The 23,397-nt window shown below is 44.5% G+C and overlaps 1 protein-coding gene across 3 annotated transcripts in view; it reads right to left on the reverse strand.

The window, feature by feature from the left end:
• LOC115203518 (activating signal cointegrator 1-like) overlaps positions 1 to 23,397 on the reverse strand; it is a 70,564-nt gene that overhangs the window by 38,163 nt on the left and 9,004 nt on the right. For 2 of the 3 annotated variants that reach the window (XM_029768277.1, XM_029768276.1), the window contains exon 11: positions 512 to 614. The exons of the other annotated variant lie outside the window; for it this stretch is intronic. In XM_029768277.1, coding sequence (XP_029624137.1) covers positions 512 to 614 — 103 coding nt within the window. The remainder of the gene's footprint in view (positions 1 to 511; positions 615 to 23,397) is intronic. 3 annotated transcript variants of the gene reach the window in all.

Raw genomic sequence — 23,397 nt, forward strand, 5'->3', positions numbered from 1 at the left:
TGTGTACATGCAGCGCTTGTGTGAGAATTTTGTTCCCCCACAGAAAGCTCAACCAGACTCGCTGGGATCTACTCCGCGACACAGAAAGCTCAACCAGACTCATTGGGATCTACTCTGCGACACAGAAATCTAAACCAGACTTGTTGGGATCTACTCTGCGACACAGAAAGCTAAACCAGACTCGTTGGGATCTACTCTGTGACACAGAAAGCTAAACCAGACTGGTTGGGATCTACTCTGCGACACAGAAAGCTCAACCAGACTCGTTGGGATCTACTCTGCGACACAGAAAGCTCAACCAGACTCGTTGGGATCTACTCTGCGACACAGAAAGCTCAACCAGACTCGTTGGGATCTACTCTGCGACACAGAAAGCTCAACCAGACTTGCTGGGATCTACTCAGCGACACAGAAAGCTAAACCAGACTCGATGGGATCTACTCTGCGACACAGAAAGCTAAACCAGACTCGATGGGATCTACTCTGCGACACAGAAAGACGCAGCACTTACAGATCTTATGTTTCCCTTTCATGGGGAATTTCACCAGCAGCTCCTGAGGATTGGTGCAGACAAAGACGAACGGAGAGCCAGACTCCTCGCAGGTCTGAGGAAACTGTGGGAAACACAAGACAGAAACAGTGAGAGCACTGCTTTTCCTAAGGACAGACAGGAGTGGTGACACTGGGAACCTTCATTGCTGTTAGACCAATACATCCTGGTCAGGAATGACAGAGAACCTACAGGTAGATAGAACCTGTTATTATCAGAGTAATACCATAGACCTGAAAGCAATATAACCTGCTATAAAGGGTTCCGTTTTTAAGTGAAGCATGTTCACATGGAATCTCTACATCCCTGTCGAAAGGGTGACATAACACCTTATAACTTGTCATGACATTCTATGAAACAAACACGACACTGAGACACCACTGTCACCAAAGAGGTTATGCAACATGACATCATTCTACATACATCTTCATCATTCTACATACATCATCATTCTACATACATCATCATTCTACATACATCTTCATCTGTTCTATGTAACATGATTTAAAAAAGACATCGTCTGAGAAAAGAGGGAGGAGTTGGATGTGGGGGAAATTAAATCATTGGTAACACTTTATTATAATGTCCCATAATAAACCATTTAGAAGGCATTTATAAATTGTGTGTTCATCATTTATTAATCATTACTCCCACATTATTAAACCATTTTCTAATCATTAGTCAATTATTTTTGCAGTCCCTAATCTAAATTGAGTCCTATTAATACTTTAAAAATATTTCATAAATCTATTAAGTGACCAGTGTAATTTCTCACAAAAAGATGGACATGTCATTGGTAGACATTCCAGCAATACCTGGTCAAAAACAAAAACAAGCACACAACACAGGATGTTAAAGGAAATATATATTCATGTCTGAATAACTAGCTTACTAACATTTACACATGTGGGAGTAATGTTTATAAATGGTGAGCAAACTGTAAATGCCTTACAATTGGTTTAGTATGGATCCTTCAAATGAAGTGTTACCAAATAGGTATTATGATGTTGTAGCTTGTTATTACAGCTGTAATCATCTCTACTGTGACAGCTTTATTATTTACACCATATGACATCTCTTTCAGGCCCTAGCTCCAGACAGTACAGTAGATACGTAGATAGGGTGGCAAGTAGCCTAACAGTTAGAGCGTTGGGCCAGTAACCAAAAGGTTGCTGGTTTGAAAACCAGAGTCAACAAGGTAAAAACTCTGCCGGTGTGCCCTTGAGCAAGGTACTTAAACCTAATTTTCTCCAGGTGCGCCATACTACTATGGAAGACCCTGTAAAACAACACATTTCACTGCACCTGTCAGGTGTATGTGACAATAAAACATATTATTTTTTGTTGTTAATTAACACTCCCACTGCAAAGCATGGAGCCCTGAAAAGAAGAAACCTCTCTCCCTCCCTCTGATTGGTTGTTCAGGTGACAGTAGGGGGAATTGACTGACACTTTCATGACAAAGGAGTCATCTTTCCAATCTGTCCAGGTGTAGCAGCTCTCAGCTCATCCAATTTCCTCCAGCACGTCTATCAGATAGTGCTGTGATTGCATCTCTGCGAAATCAGGAAGCGGCGGCTTTTCATGACGGCTCGCTTCTTTCCTCTACACCCCCTCTGTCTCTCTTAAGAGCAGCACTGAAGGTTGTGACAAATCCAGGGCTTTTAGGAGAATGGACAAGACAGACAGTTTGTGTGGTTCCTGACAAACTGGGAGGTGATGGGGCTGCTTATTACACATCCCAGTCAACGCTGAACTGACTGTAATAACCGCATGTGATGATGAAACATCATTGAACACCCTCTGAAGCTCAACAGGGATTCCACAGTGGATGCTTGTTGTAGAACCCGATATAAACACACTAGTGGTGATGGTGTTTTGCAGTCTGACTCTGAATGACACTCCGGTAGCGAAGTGTGAGGTTCACCCTTTGAGTGCTTCTCTTTTAAAGTGGGAGAGGAGCGCCGTAAATCTCTCACCAATTTTGCAACATTCCGAGTGGTTACGGTGGTTAGCGAACACAGGGGTTGTCCACAGAAAAGATGGAAGTCCTATATCATACTGCATAGCTAAACTCTTCTATCATCTCAGTCAGCGGAAATAGTCCATATCCTAAAGCAAGCATCCCACTATGGCAATTATGAACGGCAGTTTTGAGGAAGAGAGGCCTCCTTGTTTCACTTGGCTATGGGGGAGGTGTATTTTCAAGACCGGTGCAGCCAGTCCCTTACAGAAGACGTTAAATGCTTCCCTTACATGTGTTTTCGCCTGCTGTGATGCGTGCTTGAATATTCTCACATAAAGCTAACTTGGGAGTCTGTAAGCACATTCAGCAGTAGTAGTATTTTTCCAGGTTTTGAAAGGAAAACAAAATGGTGGTTGTGGTGGTCCGTCTAAACTCAGATGAATTGAGAGTAGCTGAATCCAGCGTCTGAGTGAGCTCATGTCAAAAACACAGCCGGTCGCCCGCTCTTTCATCCTCCATTAGCCAATTAGCATTTAAAGCTGTTGAATCGAGCCGGCTTTGCCTCCCCTCCCTGAGTCTAATTGTTTCCATACCATGTTAATCAAAAAGGCATGAAACATTGGGCCATAGCAGTGCCGCGGCTCACTTAAACACTCCAAATGCATCAGGCATGATCTAATGAGGTCAAAATACACACGCTAACAAAGGGATAAAACTGACTCCATAAAAGCCTTCATTGTTCCATATTCCAAAACCTCTCTGATAACGTACGCACTGAAGGTTTGACATCATTAAAAGCTTAACATTTTTAATTAAGAGCCACATTTGTACAGTTTGCCCTAATGTTTTAAATTAAACTGCACCCCAACAAAGGAAGTATATGAAAAAAACATTGAGGTTGAGTCTAGGTTCTCGAAATCTTCTGTCTCAAATCATGCAAATGTCTTAGTGTTGATGGAAACATGAAGGCAGATTGGACCTCAAACTGGTTCAAGTGTTCAATTGCTAGTTTTGTGCTAATTCTCTCACAGTCACAAACACTGGGAAGATGTGTCCAATATGTGCAACTCTTCCAACAGTTTGGAGAATTTCCAAATCGTTAACAAGCGGGCACCGCCAGGTTTGACTGCTGCCAATGTTGCTATGGTTTCACTGACAATGGCAACTCTCTCAGCAATGTTACAGGCACCTTCTTTTAGTTTTGCAACGATACCCTCATTAAAAAAGTGTTTTTGCGTGTTCAAGGAGAGGACACAGTGAACTAGCTAGCTCTTCTTTGAGAGTCTTCAGTCTGCTAAGGATTCCGCGGCTCAATGTACTGCAGCTCTTTAATAATAGTTTCTCAGGTGTTGAGTGGTGGGTTAGCCACCTTCCCTACAGTACAGACATTTCAGAAAAGAGAGGCTCTTGAATGAAAACACAACCCCCTATAAACACAGTGGGAAAAAAGGAAAGAAAAAAAATGGCTTGCAGCCTCGCCATCCGCCTCAGCCAAGTTAATAAACGGCCCATTCTTTTCAATTTGCTGGGATATTGCCAGCGGGCTGCAACAATAAGCGCCTGTAATAATATGAAATTCACAGAGTTCATTGGAGACAAGAGACATACTCTGCAGGATGGGGATGTTGGCAGGTGAGGAGGATATTACAGGATCATTCAAGGGGCAGAGAAAGTGCACCAAGGCCCCACAAAGGCTGCGCCCACCTATGTCCCCTCACAAAGACACGGGATAGAAGTTGGCCCTCAGCACAGATCTAGGAGCAGTTCACCCTCGTCAAACACAAACCTCAATCACAAGTGGGTAACTGCTAAAGTGACTTCAGATCAACAACTAGCGTGAACTCCAACCTGCACGGCCCAAAACTACAGAAAAACACAGCTCTGGGCTTCTAACAGAACAGCAAGAGCCCTATAAGCTATATGGGTCCATGCTGCTTGTCTATGACTGGTGAACAAACCAATACTGTTTGCTCTGCCTCCCCCCTCTCACTCTCCCTGGTCCTTTTCAGCTGCTGTCGGCAATTAGGGGAGGCAGAGACAAGCAATCTCCTCTCTCTCTCTCTCTGAGGCCAGGCACAGCGCGGCATCGGTGGTGGTAATGGGCCTGTGTGGCTGAGGCTTTGGCCCTGCCTGGTCGGGCCCCGCTTGGCTGCACTCAATCTCAGCCCAATAAAAAGGCCTTCATTGGCAGGGAGCTACTGAGCCACTGGAGCAGGGAGCTGTGGAGGAGGCTTTTAACAAAGGGTGGGAAAAAGAGGGAGGGTGGGAAGAGAGGGAGAGACAGAGATGGATAGAGACAGAGAGAAGAGGCAGAGAAATCAGAAGAGAAAGAGAGAAACAGAGAGAGACGGAGAGAGACAAAGACAGAAAAAGAGAGAGAGTGGGTGAAAAACACCAAATACTAAGTAGAGGCATGTCAAGGCTGGTTTCACACTGAGAATAAAGAAACAGACTGGTCTGAGTCCCGTTGATGGGTCATGTCTGGAGGTGAGTGTGTTAACTCTCCAGACATCAGGCCCCAGCGACCTGTGTCTTCACTGCAAATCCACTTCAAGCTAAAAGAAATGATGGTGGTGGAGGGTGGCTTTTCAGATCACTGAGCTTCAATATAGTCATTCTTGTTCCACCCATTCATTCTCATCCAGCTGATTGTAGCTTTGTAGTCGTTTATTCGGACTGCTCCTAGGAAATCTTTTAAAATGTGTTACATTTAATGTTTTGAACAAATTACAAAGTTGAGGAGTGGTGGAAAAACTAGTAAAGAGAAGTATTTGGAGAGGGCAGACATCGTGAAGAACAAAGTGACTGACCACCTTAAGGATTCTAGCTTTATAAACCATTTGCTTTAGTAACACGAAGCACCCAAACAAGTCTGAAATTGCCAAGAAGCTGACAACACTCCTTCAGTAGCATAACAACACATTTCTGTTAAATGGCTGAAAATCTTCATTGCCACAACTTTCACCACAAGAACATTGTGAGAAAGTAATCCAAATCAATATGAAACTGCTGTATTAGACTCTCCTTCACCCACAGAATCAACCGGTGTCAAGTAGGAGAGTGCACATGAATTATCTAAGAGTGTCCAACACTGACTCATTTATTTTTTACATTATTAATACCCTCAAGCCGAGGAAAGACATGTCTGCTTATTAGGAGCTCCGAGCTGGCAAGGAGGGTCGTTCAATTATTCCATTGTGTCAGTCCCCTCGACTGCTAAAACACAGCTACATACCCAGGCTAAACATGAGGACTTTTCTTTCCAATACAGCCATACTGGGACCTCTGGTGTTGATTTAAGTTTATCTGAAGAACAAAGGCTGTTTTATGTGGATAATTATAAAAGGACTTATTACATAGTCTCTCCTGGCAGACTGACTGTTAACGCTAACATAAATGGAGTAGCTAGCTAGCGCACGCAAGACATGGTTCCGAGTTGTAACTATGACACAATTGATAATGAAAGCCAACATTGTCCTTGTCAACTGCTGAACTGAAACACTGTCAACTGAAACAGCTCCTGTTCAGCCCAGTCAAAGGTCTTCTCTGTCCTGGCACCCCATTGGTGGAACCAGTTTCCCCCTGAAGCTAGGACAGCAGCCTCCCAGCCAATCTTCTGAAAACATCTGAAATCCTCCCTCTTCAGTATCTTAAATAACACATCTCAGTCTTACATCCCCCCCAAAAACAACAACATTGCACTTACTTTTCCTACTAGCTCTGAGTTGGCTGATAATCTCTTTATTTACGACAAATGTACTTACTATGACTGTGATGTGGTTGTCTCACCTAGCTATCTTAATATGAATGCACTAACTGTCAGTCGCTGTGGATAAGTGTTTGTAAAATCATTAGTTGCTACATAAATTTTTTGACTTATACATTAAGTGCTATATACACATTTTATACAATTGTTTTTAAGAACATAACTTATGTCTCATGAGCTTAGTTCAACTGTCATACCCCATCAGAACCCAACATATTGGCCTTCCCTGTGGCTCAGTTGGTAGAGCATGGTGTTTGCAACACCAGGGTTGTGGGTTTGATTCCCACGGGGGGCCAGTAAAACAAAAAAATGCATGAAATGTATGCATTCACTACTGTAAGTCGCTCTGGATAAGAGCGTCTGCTAAATGACTAAAATGTAAAATGTAAATATGACCTCCAATGTTTGTTTCTCCAATGTTACATTTCTCCAGGCCTATCACTCAGCTTTTTAACAGAACCACTTTGTTAAAAATGAAGTACCTTACTGTGATTGTACTCAATTAAATGGTCAAAAAGAAGCAAAAATAACTTCTTAGCAAAGATTGCTCAAGCAATAATTTATCTAGAACTGTCTGTGAGTGTTCTGAGTGGGGAGGGGAAAAGTGAAAAGTAGCTGTTATTGGCAGAGAGGTCTGGAACTCTCGTATTGGTCTATTAACTCATTTACTGCCTGGTGATGTCACCAGTCAGGCCAAAACTCCATCCCACCTAAACAGGCTGATATTTTAGGCGGTCTTTTCAAACCGCTCTTACACTAAAAGCACATTATCATCATTTTCAAAATGTTATAGTAATATCCCAACCTCAGTGTGGACAACTATAGAAAACACAACAACATTTCATTTTTGACTGCACTGGGACTTCAAAGCTCCTGCAGTTTGACAAGTGGGTCGGAGCATCATGGTTTATTTATTTTACCTCAGGGCTCCACAAACATGACGATTCAAATCGCAGAGAGCCTCAGTGAAGAGCTAGCAAGAGACACATTAGCAATTTAGCTTTAGTGATGACAGGTGTAATGAAGTCATGTGTTTGCGCAGGAAGATTTACACCGGTTGCCTCACATAGCGAAGTCCCATTTTCCCAGCCATGTTTATGACTTCACCTCCTGTGGTGGGCCTCGAGCGGCAAGAAAACAGGACGGCCTCACAACACTCACAGTGTTTTTAGACTCAACAACTTTTCCCACTGTTGGAACGTTCCTGGCATTGGGTCTGATATACAGTATAAGCCTACAGTTACCTCTCTGTCTGAAGTCTATCAGGTTCTGACAGAGAAGGAAAATACCGTGTTTAACCTACTTTGTGTAGAATATTTGTAAATTCGACATCTCTTCTTTTGACTATTTAGGGAATAACGATGCACTTGAGAAAATTGTCTCAGTAAACCTATACTAAAAATCTAAATACCACTTCACAAAAGGTTATGAAATAGCACTTGGACAAAAATGCTAGAGGAAATATAGAACTACAGTGTAAGAAATAATACACCATAAAATCATGGAATCATTGCACCTACATGTGTTGAATGTACATTTGTGTTAGTGGGCAGACTATTGTACATGTGTTGAATGTACATTTGTGTTAGTGGGCAGACTATTGTACATGTGTTGAATGTACATTTGTGTTAGTGGGCAGACTATTGTACATGTGTTGAATGTACATTTGTGTTAGTGGGCAGACTATTGTACATGTGCACTGCATTAGACAACCTCTTTACCTAGCACACGGCTTTACCCAACTTTACACACGCGCACGCACGAACACACATGAATTCCCCCAGGGACAATTACCATGTCTGCTTTCAAAACCAGACTTCAAAGAACTCCAGGGAATCTTAAGCATTAAAACTTGTTATTTTCTTCCACAATCTCCCTTTATCCCCATCACAAATCCAGCTCCTTTAGTGGCAATACTGTCAGCGAAATGGATTGGATTTCAGTCAGCTAACAAACCGTTTCATGGCTGCATTTTGATTTGATAATAGGGAAATGGAGACAGAGAGGGAGTTTATGAACGCGTCTCTCTCCCGAGGTGAGTGTTAGCTTTGATAGTGGGCCGATGGAAAAGAGTCCCCCATCTGTGTTCACTCAGCCCCTGTGGGAAGTGGTTGGCTCTCGGTCTCTCTGTCCTGGCTGCTTGCTCACACATGAAAGAAAAGATGTGAATCTATACATTTGAAAATACAAGAACACCTATCCCATAGTTAAAATAATATTGTACTGTGGCACTAGTAATACTGTAAAGTTACAATATATTTTCTATGATTTTTTATTATTATGGAAAATGAGAAACAAATATACTAAGTGTCCAGGTTACATAGAGGCTCTTGGTTTGACTGAGAGCTCTTCCCACAGGCTGTTGTTGAAGTGGAGGTGGTACAAGAGAAGCTGTGTTGGAGTGGAGGTGGTACAGGAGAAGCTGTGTTGGAGTGGAGGTGGTACAGGAGAAGCTGTGTTGGAGTGGAGGTGGTACAGGAGAAGCTGTGTTGGAGTGGAGGTGGTACAGGAGAAGCTGTGTTGGAGTGGAGGTGGTACAGGAGAAGCTGTGTTGGAGTGGAGGTGGTACAGGAGAAGCTGTGTTGGGGTGGAGGTGGTACAGGAGAAGCTGTGTTGGGGTGGAGGTGGTACAGGAGAAGCTGTGTTGAAGTGGAGGTGGTACAGGAGAAGCTGTGTTGAAGTGGAGGTGGTACAGGAGAAGCTGTGTTGGAGTGGAGGTGGTACAGGAGAAGCTGTGTTGGAGTGGAGGTGGTACAGGAGAAGCTGTGTTGGGGTGGAGGTGGTACAGGAGAAGCTGTGTTGGAGTGGAGGTGGTACAGGAGAAGCTGTGTTGGAGTGGAGATGGTACAAGAGAAGCTGTGTTGGAGTGGAGGTGGTACAAGAGAAGCTGTGTTAGAGTGGAGGTGGTACAGGAGAAGCTGTGTTGGAGTGGAGGTGGTACAGGAGAAGCTGTGTTGGAGTGGAGGTGGTACAGGAGAAGCTGTGTTGGAGTGGAGGTGGTACAAGAGAAGCTCTGTTGGAGTGGAGGTGGTACAGGAGAAGCTGTCTGGTCATCAAGCCTCAGATTGTGACACACACAGGGCGAGAGAGGATGACTGGAGGAGGACTTGGCAGCGGGGCATCCTCTCCTCCTTTTCCCTCCCTCGCTCTCATCTGTCACTGGGAGGAAGTTGCTGAGCAGACAAACCTTCGCCTGAGGAGCACAATTGAGTTTGTAATCTCTTGACCCTGCAGCAGCGGTACAGCCAGCTCCCTCCCTCCCTCCCTCCCTCCCTCCCTCGTTCTCTCAGTCATGAAGACAGATGCCTGTAGCAGTGATGCTGCTTAGCTGGAGGTCTGACAAGGTGATGCCTCCTGCTCCATTACACACACACATGGATATTATATATACAGAGACACGTGTGTGCACGCACGCCATGTGCCAAAACACACACACACACACGTGTACACACACACACACACAGCCTGTCTAGCCCTGTCCTCTGAGCTGAAATGATGTCATGACGCACCCACGGAACGCTGACACAAACAAAGGAGCTAAATGTCAGACAGATGTAAGACTGGGGGCCTGATCCTGTGACACGGGGACAAGCAGCAGCCTGGGTGACAGGACCAGCCTGGGTGACAGGACCAGCCTGGGTGACAGGACCAGCCTCACAGTGAATACAATAAACCAGCTCAAAAAGCTCCAGGCATGGCGGCTATTTTTTATCATTCCAACAGAGTTCATTCTGGAATGGCAGCACCTCCACATAAGCATACCTACCTTATTCCTCCACTGTCCCAGCAAGCAAGATGGCCGTCCTCCAGACCTTGCCAAACACCTGCCGACTACACCACAATTTGGCCAAGTCTAGAAACAGCCTTAACAGAGGCATTAGGCCAAGTCTAGAAACAGCCTTAACAGAGGCATTAGGCCAAGTCTAGAAACAGCCTTAACAGAGGCATTAGGCCAAGTCTAGAAACAGCCTTAACAGAGGCATTAGGCCAAGTCTAGAAACAGCCCCTAACAGAGGCATTAGGCCAAGTCTAGAAACAGCCCCTAACAGAGGCATTAGGCCAAGTCTAGAAACAGCCCCTAACAGAGGCATATGTGTATGATCTGAGAAAATTGGATGGGTGTTAGCTATATAGCGGAAATTGCACTTAGTGAATCAGAGGGCAAGGTGGACCAAACTAGCATATTGCTTATATCTTTCCAATTATTTTCAGATATACAGTAAGTGTCTAGTTGGTGGAGGCTCGGGGTTGTGTCTGGACTGGGTCAGGGACCATTCCTTTCCCAACTCCAAGCAGAAAACTGGCAAAGACGAAGGCCTCACAGGGAGCCATTTTTGGGGCATCCATCGTGAACACCAGACGTGGAGACTGAAAACAATGGCAACTGTCTCTTTGCTTCTTTAAAGCTTATTAGAGAGAAGGGGAACATTGATTTCTGGGAAGGCACTGAGATTGTGGTGTTAAATGAAGGGCTTAGATTTTTCTAACAATGATATCCTAATTTAATACTCAGATAGCTATTAGTCCAGGCATTTCTTCAACAACTGAGTAACAGTGGACTAAAATACTTACAGGGATGAGTATAAATAATCTATCTTGGAATTCAATTACTTCTCTTTGATTGTGTATAATAGTCTTCAGCATTCTAAGACTGAGCTTTTAAAACATCAAAGACAACTCATTTGATGTGACGGTTTTGGATATCTGAGGTAGGAAGGACACAGTGAGCAAAATACATCAATTACTATTAGTCTGGTTTAGTGCACTAACACACAAAAACCAAACACAACTGGGCAAATGACCAAACACTAACTGACTTTCCTCACTGAAACTGAAAGGCATGTAATTAAGTGGTTCTGAAAACAGTAGTGAAATTGTAAGTAGTGCAACCATTTAGTCCATCAGATGGACATATGTATTGTTCATGGTGTTGTAGACCTGTGGCTGCCTGGCTGGCTGGCTGGGCTGGGCTGGGTGGGCTGGGTGGGCTGGCTGGGCTGGGTGGGCTGGCTGTTTGGCTGGGCTGGGCTGGGCTGGCTGGCTGGCTGGGCTGGGCTGGGTGGGCTGGGCTGGGTGGGCTGGGTGGGCTGGGTGGGCTGGGTGGGCTGGGCTGTATGGGCTGGCTGGGCTGGGCTGGGCTGGGTGGGCTGGCTGGCTGGGCTGGGCTGGGCTGTATGGGCTGGGCTGTATGGGCTGGGCTGTATGGGTGGGCTGGGCTGGGTGGGCTGGCTGGGCCGGGTGGGCTGGGTGGGCTGGGCTGGACTGGGCTGGGCTGGATGGGCTGGCTGTTTGGCTGGGCTGGGCTGGGCTGGGCTGGCTGGCTGGTTGTCTTTCAGAGCCTGGGGACTGGGGCTGAATGCATTCCACACCACCACTGCAGAATCACATGTTGTCTGACCTCTCTCTGCCATGGCAAACTGCCTAGCATGGAAACAGAGTGGAGGGAGGACGTGTGTGTGTGTGTGCGTGTGGCTACAAATTGGGGTGAGTATTCAAAGCCTCTCCCTCACGCGCCCATGCACGTGGAGACACACATACAAAAGATAATGAAGCCTGTTCCTAGTGAAATTTAATTCTTAACGACCACATCCACCTTCACAGCCGCGACAGGAAAAACAATATTTTCCGGGGGCTGATAAAGGAGAAGACAGGGAAAGACAGCGGGGCGACTGAAGATTCACACAACGTTACAGAAACAGAGAGGGGGCAAAAAATAGGATAGCGTGACTTCCTTTAACCTGTCTCCCATATATCCACTGTGTGTGTGTGTGTGTGTGTGTGTGTGTGTGTGTGTGTGTGGCAGGAAGGCTTTTCAGCATATAAATACTGCATTACCGCACATGGATACGTAGGCATCAGTTGGAGCTTGCGGATGCACTAACAAGGAGAGGAGAGCAACTCTGGAGGTCAGCCCTGGAAACGCTATAGGACACAGACACTCTGGAGGTCAGCCCTGGAGGTCAGCCCTGGAAATGCTATAGGACACAGACACTCTGCAGGTCAGCCCTGGAAACGCTATAGGACACAGACACTCTGGAGGGTCAGCCCTGGAAACGCTATAGGACACAGACACTCTGGAGGTCAGCCCTGGAAACGCTATAGGACACAGACACTCTGGAGGTCAGCCCTGGAGGTCAGTCCTGGAAACGCTATAGGACACAGACACTCTGGAGGTCAGCCCTGGAAACGCTATAGGACACAGACACTCTGGAGGTCAGCCCTGGAAATGCTACAGGACACAGACAGAGACACTCCGGAGGTCAGCCCTGGAAACGCTATAGGACACAGACAGAGACACTCCGGGGGTCAGCCCTGGAAACACTACAGGACACAGACAGAGACACTCCGGAGGTCAGCCCTGGAAACGCGATAGGACACAGACAGAGACACTCCGGAGGTCAGCCCTGGAAACGCTATAGGACACAGACAGAGACACCCCGGGTTCAGCCCTGGAAACGCTATAGGACACAGACAGAGACACTCCGGAGGTCAGCCCTGGAAACGCTATAGGACACAGACAGAGACACTCCGGAGGTCAGCCCTGGAAACGCTATAGGACACAGACACTCCGGAGGTCAGCCCTGGAAACGCTATAGGACACAGACACTCCGGAGGTCAGCCCTGGAAACGCTATAGGACAGAGACAGAGACACTCCGGAGGTCAGCCCTGGAAACGCTATAGGACAGAGACACTCCGGAGGTCAGCCCTGGAAACGCTATAGGACACAGACAGAGACACTCCGGAGGTCAGCCCTGGAAACGCTATAGGACACAGACAGGAAAATCCCAAATGGAGACCAATTGTTGTTCTAAATGATTATAATAAGTCATAACAACTATAACATAATGAACAGCCCTGATAAAAGCTACATGACTTGTGGTTATACCGACTAACCTAATGACACGCTAGGTAGCTATTCACATTGTAACATATGAATGTCTGAATACTTAGATCTTCTTATGATACATTAGGCACATAAAGACAAACACACACTCTATTTCTTCCTCACACACCCATTACACATCATACACACACACTGTGGAACCTCTGCTGAAACACAAATTGCAAGTCCACATGACCCGGCCCGTGGTCAGCCAATAGAGATCAATAGAGCACTCAGCTCCACTAAAAGGAGAAATAGGAGCTAGCTTTGTCTCTGCATATATCTCCTTTAACCATGCCAGATTAGACTACCTGCCCTGCGGTCGCTAACACAGCGCTAAGGCAGGCTAAGCTAGGGAATGGTGTGAAAAATCTGACTCTTATTAAGAGCTTGGTTCGATCCAATCTATTTGGCGGGGTAGATTGTGGGTGTGCGGTTTAGGGCTTGGGGAGTCCTAGGCTATGAATTAGCAGTGAATCTGAAAACGCACACATGACATTTATGCATAGTGTATATAGATGTGGGACATTATGTTAAACTGCTTTGTCTAAATAACTTGATGTGATTCTAAAAATACTTCATTTTGTCAGCAACTGTGGGGTGAATATATTTTTGAAGTGGAATGAAATAGTGTAGCCAACAGACATCTCTCCATCTCTAGTTCTTTCTATATACTGGGGTATACATACAGTATTATAAACTGGGAGGTTCGAGCCCTGAATGGCTGACAGCCGTGGTATATCAGACCACATAACACAGGTATAACAAAACATTTATTTTTACTGCTCCAATTACATTGGTAACCAGTTAACAATAGCAATAAGGCACCTCGGGGGTGTGATGTATGGCCAATATACCACGGCTAAGGGCTGTATCCAGGCACTCCTCGTTGCGCGTAACAACAGCCCTTAGCCGTGGTATATATGCCATATACCACACCCCCTCTGGCCTTATTGTTTAAGTATACAACATCTAGCTACGACCTAGATGTGGTATGCAGTTGAGGCCAGTTGGACGTTCTTCCAAATACTCTAAAACGACATGAGGTGGCTTATGGTAGAGAAATTAACATTAAATTCTCTGGCAACAGCTCTGGTGGACATTCCTGCAGTCAGCATGCCAATTACATGCTCCCTGACATCTGTGGCATTGTGTGACAAAACTATACATTTCAGAGTGGCCTTTTATTGTCCCCAGCACAAGTTGCACCTGTGTAATTGTAATGGAAATTATATGATTAAAGGTTTGACTAAATGATTTCACTCAGAAACCCTATAACCTGTTGAAATGTATTCGAAATAAGGCTATAATGATGGGTTAAAAACTATATTCCAATACTGTGTGTGAGTAAGACACTGTAACCACTTCAAAAAATGAGCAGGGCAGAGTTGATAAGACGACCTTGTGAGAGGAACAGGAACAGGGCCTCCCTAAGTTAGGGAGAGAAACAACGGCCTGGGAACGGCTAGGCTGGCAAAAGATAAGGAGACAGGTGGTCTGGGTACTGCGGAAAAATACAGCCGCCTAAAGCGGGGTGGAGTTCTCTACTGATGTAAGTTTATTTGTGTGTGTGTGTGTGTGGTAATATAAAAGGCTGTGTGCATTGTATGAATTGGAGAACTTTCATAAATAAACGTTTTGACCCTTGTAGGCTGGGTATCCGTCTGCTTCATTCAACCAGAATCTTACACACTCTGGGGGGGGGGGGGCAGACTGAGTAGTTTCATTGAAGTTCGGTTTAAGAACATTGATAACTTAATTCACATAACAGTAATGATCATGCTGTTTAATCAGCTTCTTGATATGCCACACCTGTCTGGTGGATGGATTATCTTGGCAAAGGAGAAATGCTCACTAACAGGGATGTTAACAAATTTGTGCACCAAATGAGAGAAATAAGCTTTTTGTGCATATGAAAGCCAGTCTCTCCCTCGCACTCAAATTGAGTTGAATCAACAGATCACAGCACATACTTTACTTCCTGGTTTGCTCCTAAAGGGTACACTTACAATGGCCGCCAGTCCAGCCATTATGCCGTCTTTGACTTGAATGGGGATGACCGTTCTATTCCTTCTATTTCTATGGCAGCACATGCAGTCAGGAGCGGAGGAGATGAGAAAGTGGGCTTGTTTATTTTTTTACTGTGGCCAATTACCGTCATCCAAAATTCCATGACCATCACAGCCCTACATGAATGCTTGCTGCACAGTGGTAATAACTGGCAATTATATGTTAGAAACCTACTCCTTCCTTCAATCACTCAAAACCACTCGCCTGTTCTCTTTCTCTCAATCAAATTCCCTTTTATCCTCTCTCTGTCTCCCTCCCTGTCCTTAATAATAAACACACCCCCTACTTCATTCCTTACCTTGTCATTACCTCACTCACAACCCTGTCCATACGGACTTATAGCGCCTTTATACATATTTAATGCAAATACATATCCCATACATATTTCCCTCTTCTCACTTCCCCACCTCCCCCTGTCCATCCACTCCTCCTCTCTCTATTCTCCCTCCATCCACCATCTCCCTCACCCTTGTCACTTCAACCACCTTAGTCAACCTCTCCCTAATTCCTTCTCCACACCCTTCCCCTCGACCCCCCCACCTCTCTCCCAACCCAATCCTCCCTCAATCCTCCCTCCCTCTCCACTTCCCTCCGCAGGCTGATGATAGCCGGGAGCAGGTTACAGAGAGGTGGGCGGTAAGCCTTGTGTGGACTTAGGAGGCATCATTTCCCCTCCTGCCACGGCAGTAGCGACGGGGGAAAAACATTGACACAGTTACATATCGGGATATTATGTTTGATGATATATTGTATTGACATTATCACTATATTATTTTTGTGCTAGTTTGCTGTACCTGCACCAATATTCCAGTATTTTACTTAGCTTGTTATCTATCATCTTTTTAAATACGGAGGCAATTTGTTTTCAGCACTTTTATTTCCAGGACTGATCAAAACTGGTTTTCTCATAGCTCCTTTTCCCTCTGCAACAGCAATATGTTTGGAACATGGAGTTGCAATACATATATAATCGTGAGAATCTCAATACATATCGAATCTGCACCTGAGTATGGTGATAATATCGTATCGCGAGGTCCCTGGCAACTCCCAGCCCTACAGTACAGTAAATCCCCTGCCTGCCTCACACACGGCGGCTCTAGGGAGCGGGCTAGCTACAGCGCTAGCGACGTTATGCTAACTCCCATTATCTAACATGGGAAAACAGGCGGCTACGGCTAAATGGCTAGCGTGAAGGAAATGGAGAGCGATCCACACACTCCTACGTATTTACTTACACTACTCGAAGGATGATACAGTATTTAGGCTATACTCTAGTCCTGTGTAGCTTCTAGCTGGTCTCTACTTTATCCTCCCTCTCTTCTCCCTCTCCTGAAAGGCTACATTGAAAGGGGCTTTTATTTATGGCTGCCTTGTGAACCTCTCTGCAAGCAAACACACACACACACACAGATGAAAAGGCGGTCACACAGCCCCCGACATGATTTTATGGCCCTGAAAAGGTTGGGTAGGTGAGAGAAAGTAGACTGAACAAAGGGAAAGATACCTATTCAAATAGTCCTAGTAGTCAGGGTCACACAGTAAGTCTATAGTGGTCTCAAGGTTTAGTGCATTTCCCAGATGTAGGTTATCCTATTTCCATGTACGACGCCTGTCACTCCAGCTAAACCGAACCATTTAAACAGGAAAAATACAGGAAAAATGTATCATTTGATTGGAAAAGTGAAAACAATAAGAGTGATTTGTTGCCATTGTCTAGTCACCTCCCACACACACGGACTTCAGAATCACCCGTACAGCAAAGTAATCAGAGCCAATTACATTTCACCAGCACAGTTTATATATCTCATTAAAAAAAATAAGCGTGCCAATTTCCCAACTGTGTCAATATCTCATTAGAGCTAATGTGTGTGTGTATGAGGGGTGAGTGAGAGTTTGTGTGTGTGAAGGGTGGCGTGTGTGTGAGGAGGGGAGGGGTGGCAGAGATGCAGTCACTGATGTTTTCACTGTCCCGATCGCATCCGGGGAAATAAAACAAACTGCCAGGTCAATTAGAGACAGGGTGCTTCTTCAACAAACTAGATAAAAAATAAACAGGATTTTGGGGGATTTTCACAAAATGTAATCCATAGTCCGATGGAGGAAGGATTGTTGACATATATGACATTTGTATCTTAAAGCATAATTGAGAAAAATGAATATTGAAAATACATCATTTTTGATATGCCACATTTTTCTATATATGGTTGAAGATAATATACTCTAAAGTTATGAGCATAGTAGTCAATATAACCAATCACAGCCCTCCTTTTAATTGTATCATTACACATCCCGCAAATCCCCAGCAGAGGGCGACCATTTTGAATCCATTTTCACATTCACTCTGTTAATGCGAAAAGTAGCAGATATCCCACTCTGGAACTTTGGCATGCCCGTAGTAGAATATATGATGTTCAACAATATATACTGAACAAAAATATAAAACGCAACATGCAAGAATTTCAAAAGATTTTACCGAGTTACTTTATATAAGGAAATCAATCAATTGGAATAAATTAGGCCCTAATCTATGGATTTCACATGACTGGGAATACAGTGCCTTGCAAAAGTATTCATCCCTCTTGGCGTTTTTCCTATTTTGTTGCATTACAACCTGTGATTTAAATTGATTTTTATTTGTATTTAATGTAATAGACATACACAAAATAGTCCAAATTGGTGAAGTGAAATGAAAAAAATTACTTGTTTCAAAAAATTCTAAAAAACGAAAAAGTGTTGAGTGCATATGTATTCACCCCCTTTGCTATGAAGCCCCTAAATAAGATCTGGTGCAACCAATTACCTTCAGAAGTCACATAATTAGTTAAATAAAGTCCACCTGTGTGTCACATGATCTCAGTATAAATACACACACACCTGTTCTGAAAGGCCCCAGTGTCTGCAACACCACTAAGGAAGGGGCACCACCAAGCAAGCAGCACCATGAAGACCAAGGAGCTCTCCAAAAAGGTCAGGGACAAAGTTGTGGAGAAGTACAGATCAGGGTTGGGTTACACATTTTTTTCTCTAAACTTTGAACATCCCAAGGAGCACCATTAAATCCATTATTTAAAAAATGGAACGCATATGGCACCAAAACAAACCTGCCAAGAGAGGGCCGCCCACCAAAACTCACAGATCAGGCAAGGAGGGCAACAGCCAGAGAAGGAACAAAGAGACCAAATATAACCAAAGTTATATCCTGCCTGTTTGGCCCTGTCTGGGGGTATCGTCGGACGGGGCCATAGTGTCTCCTGACCCCTCCTGTCTCAGCCTCCAGTATATATGCTGCAATAGTTTGTGTCGGGGGGCTAGGGTCAGTCTGTTATATCTGGAGTATTTCTCCTGTCTTATCCGGTGTCTTGTGTGAATTTAAGTATGCATTCTCCAATTCTCTCTCTGAGGACCTGAGCCCTAGGACCATGCCTCAGGACTACCTGGCCTGATGACTCCTTGCTGTCCCCAGTCCACCTGGTCGTGCTGCTGCTCCAGTTTCAACTGTTCTGCCTGCGGCTATGGAACCCTGACCTGTTCACTGGACGTGCTACCTTTCCCAGACCTGCTGTTTTCAACTCTCTAGAGAAAGCAGGAGCGGTAGAGATACTCTGAAAGCCAACTGACATTTACTCCTGAGGTGCTGACCTGTCGCACCCTTTACAACCGCTGTGATTATTATTATTTGACCCTGCTGGTCATCTATGAGCATTAACATCTTGGCCATGTTCTGTTATAATCTCCACCAGGCCCTGCCAGAGGAGGACTAGCCACCCCTCATAGCCTGGTTTCTTCCTAGGTTCTGGCCTTTCTAGGGAATTTTTCCTAGCCATCGTGCTTCTACACCCGCATTGCTTGCCGTTTGGGGTTTTAGGCTGGGTTTCTGTACAGCCCTTTGTGACATCAGCTGATCTAAGAAGGGCTTTAAAAAATACATTTGACTGATAACCCTGAAGGAGCTGCAAAGCTCCACAGCAGAGATTGGAGTATCTGTCCATAGGACCACTTTAAGCCGTACACTCCAGAGCTGGGCTTTACAGAAGTGGCCAGAAAAAAAGCCATTGATTAAATAAAAAAATAAGCAAACACGTTTGGTGTTCGCCAAAAGGCATGTGGGAGACTCCCCAAACATAAGGTAGTCTGGTCAGAGGAGACCAAAATTGAGTTTTTTGGCCATCAAGGCAAACACTATGTCTGGTGCAAACCCAACACCTCTCATCACCCCGAGAATACCATCCCCACAGTGAAGCATGGTGGTGGCAGCATCATGCTGTGGGTATGTTTTTCATCAGCAGGGACTGGGAAACTGGTCAGAATTGAAGGAATGATGGATGGCACTAAATTCAAGGAAATTATTGAGGGAAACCCGTTTCAGTCTTCCAGAGATTTGAGACTGAGGTTCACCTTCCAGCAGGATAATGACCCTAAGCATACTGCTAAAGGAACACTCGAGTGGTTTAAGGGGAAACATTTAAATGTTTTGGAATGGCCTAGTCAAAGCCCAGACCTCAATCCAATTGAGAATCTGTGGTATGACTTAAAGATTGCTGTACACCAGCGGAACCCATCCAATTTGAAGGAGCTGGAGCAGTTTTGCTTTGAATAATATTTTGCATCTTCAAAGTGGTAGGCATGTTGTGTAAATCAAATGATACAACCCCCCCCAAAAAACTATTTTAATTCCAGGTTGTAAGGCAACAAAATAGGAAAAATGCCAAGGGGGTGAATACTTTGCAAGCCACTGTACATCCAGTATGCATCTGTTGGTCACAGATACCTTAGAAAAAGATAGGGGCGTGGATCAGAAAACCAGTCAGTATCTGGTGTGACCGACATTTGCCTAATGCAGCGTGACATCTCCTTCACATAGAGTTGATCAAGCTGCTGATTTTTGCCTGTGGAATGGTGTCCCACTCTTGTACAATGGCTTTGCAAAGTTGCTGGATATTGGCGGGAACTGGAACATGCTGGCGTACACATCAATCCAGAGCAACCCAACCATGCTTAATGGGTGACATGACTGGTGAGTATGAAGGCCATGGAAGAAATGGGACATTTTCAGCTTCGAGGAATTCTGTACATATCCATGTGACACGGGGCTGTGCATTATCATGCTGAAACATGAGGTAACAGTATCTCTGTGCATTCAAATTGCCATCGCTAAAATGCAAGTGTTCGTTGTCTGTAGCTTATGCCTGCCCATACCATAACCTCAACATGGGGCCCTCCGTTCACAACATTGACATCAGCAAATCGCTTGCCCACACAACGCCATACACCTGGTCAGAGGTTGTGAGGGCGGTTGGACGCATTGCCTAATTCTCTAAAACGATGTGTGGGGCGTCTTATGGTATAGACATGAACATTAAATTCTCTGGCAACAGCTGTGGTGGATATTCCTGTCAACGATGTAAACACATTTGTGTAAAAAAAATGGAGAGAAATAAGCTTTTGTGTGTATGGAAATGTTTTCTTTTATTTAGGCTCAAGAAACATGGGACTAACACTTTATATGTTGCGATATATAATGGCTTAAGGACAACAAAGTCAAGGTATTGGAGTGGCCATCACAAAGCCCTGACCTCAATCCAATAGAAAATCTGTGGGTAGAACTGAAAAAGCAAGGAGGCCTACAAACCTGACTCAGTTACACCAGCTCTGTCAGGAGGAATGGGCCAAAATTCACCCAACTTATTGTGGGAGCTTGTGGAAGGCTACCCAAAATGTTTGACCCAAGTTAAACAATTTAAAGGCAATGCTACCAAATACTAATTGAGTGTATGTAAACTTCTGACCCACTGGGAACGTGATGAAAGAAATAAAAGCTGAAATAAATAACTCTTTACTATTATTCTGACATTTCACATTCTTAGGATCACCACTTTATTTTAACTGACCTAAGACAGAATTTTTACTAGGATTAAATGTCAGGAATAGTGAAACTGAGTTTAAATGTATTTGGCTAAGGTGTATGTATGTGAGATATATATATATATATATATACATAAACACACAAATTACCTAATCTAAAAATATATCCCTAAACTCAGGGTCTTTTCTGTTCTAGGAATCACCCAAACACTCTTTCTCTGGAGACAGACACACACGGAACACAAAACAACATGCTTCCTTTTTTTTAAGACAGTGATTTCGCTGGTCAACATAATGGCTGACATAATAGAAAAGCACCAGCTCTGTGGTAAACCTCCATAGGAACAGGGAGCAGATGGAATCCCCCTCCCCCCACCACCACCAAACCATTCTAAATAAACCTAACCAAAACAACAAAGATCCCCATTCCTCATGGTTAAAACAAAACAGACACAGCTTTCAATCAATCCATGTTAGAAAGACTACAATGTTCAAAGAGCTGCTGGCAGCCTTAGTCACAGTGGTTTGGGGTGGAGTGGTACTGCCTTACTGGGCCATCCAGGCATTGAGGCATCTCCACATTTAAACAGCATGAAAGGCAAAAGATTAAAGACCACCGAGAGCACCAGTGCACCCGATTGATTCATTATACATCAAAGGGTGATGCGAGTCAATCTGCCTCCCTGAAATACTGCGTTTCTCTCCATCTCATCTAACTGCTCTAGACGTAATGGGAACGTGGGTTAACTTAATACCATGTGGGTTTGGTTGATCACGTTTGTGTTTTAGATGATAGAGAAGGGGAGTAATGTGGGTTGAATTGTGTTGTGGTTCAGCAGTGCTTTATGGTGATTGTGCTGCAGCCTCCAGTCAGTGTAAAATGGCTGGCTGTGGGTTGATGCTGAAGTGGTGCAGTACACCCTCTGCTGGTTAGAAGTTGTATAGCAGTAGGGAGGAAAAGAGGAAAGCCAATGATGTCATTGTAGTAGAATCGATTACACCCTAGCCTAAGTCACCAACCTGTTCCTCTCTGGGAAATAAAACTAAAATTACATTTTTTTTTTTTTACAAGTACTCTGAAAAGCTACTAAATGACAGTAACAAGAGTAGTTATAATTAGTTACTTTCTACCTCTGCCAATCTGTTTCTCTATGGGATGCCCAGCTGTTGAACAAGTGTTCTACTTCAACTGGATTATTAGCGGACTATTTGAATCAGATGTGCTAGAGCTGGGATGAAATAAATACGTGTGTAAAGACTGGAAAAGGCAAACAAAGCTATAAAAAAAGATATGCTTTGTACCAGATACATTTACACTTTAAATCATCTAGCTGACGCTCTTATCCAGAGCGACATACAGGAGCAATTTTGGGTTAAGTGCCTTGCTCAAGGACACAACAGATTTTTCACATAGTCGGCTTGGGGAGTCGAACCACCGACCTTTCGGTTACTGGCCCAACGCTTTAACCGCTAGGCTACGTACCTATTAGCACCAATCTAAAGTTACATGTTAATTCAGTAACTAACTGAATTACATTATATTAACTATCCGTGTTCAATCAAATGTTATTAGTCACATGCACCGAATACAAGAGTTGTAGACCTTACAGTGAAATGCTTACTTACAAGCCCTTAACCAACAATGCAGTTAAGAAAATAAAGTAAGAGATAAGAAAAACAAATAATTAAAGAGCAGCAGTAAATAACAATAGCGGGGCTATATACAGGGGTACCGGTACAGAGTCAATGTGCGGGGGCACCGGTGTCGAGGTAACTGAGGTAATTATGTACATGCAGGTAGGGTTATTAAAGTGACTATGCATAGATAATAAACAGAGAGTAGCAGCAGCGTGGGGGGATAGTCTGGGTAGCCATTTGATTAGCTGTTTTGTAGTCTTATGGCTTGGGGGTAGAGGCTGTTTAGAAGCCTCTTGGACTTAGACTTGGCGCTCCGGTACCGCTTGCCGTGCGGTAGCAGAGAGGACAGTCTATGACTAGGGTGGCTGGAGTCTTTGACAATTTTTTGGGCCTTCCTCTGACACCGCTTGGTATAGAGGTACTGGATGGCAGGAAGCTTGACCCCGGTGATGTACTGGGCCGTTTGCACTACCCTCTGTAGTGCCTTGCGGTCAGAGGCCGAGCAGTTGCCATACCAGGCAGTGATGCAACCAGTCAGGATGCTCTCAATGGTGCAGCTGTAAAACCTTTTGAGGATCTGAGGACACATGCCATATCTTTTCAGTCTCCTGAGGGGGAAATAGGCTTTGTCGTGCCCTCTTCACGACTGTCTTGGTGTGTT

This window comes from Salmo trutta, chromosome 12 (assembly GCF_901001165.1).
Source record: "Salmo trutta chromosome 12, fSalTru1.1, whole genome shotgun sequence".
Taxonomy (NCBI): Eukaryota; Metazoa; Chordata; class Actinopteri; order Salmoniformes; family Salmonidae; genus Salmo; species Salmo trutta.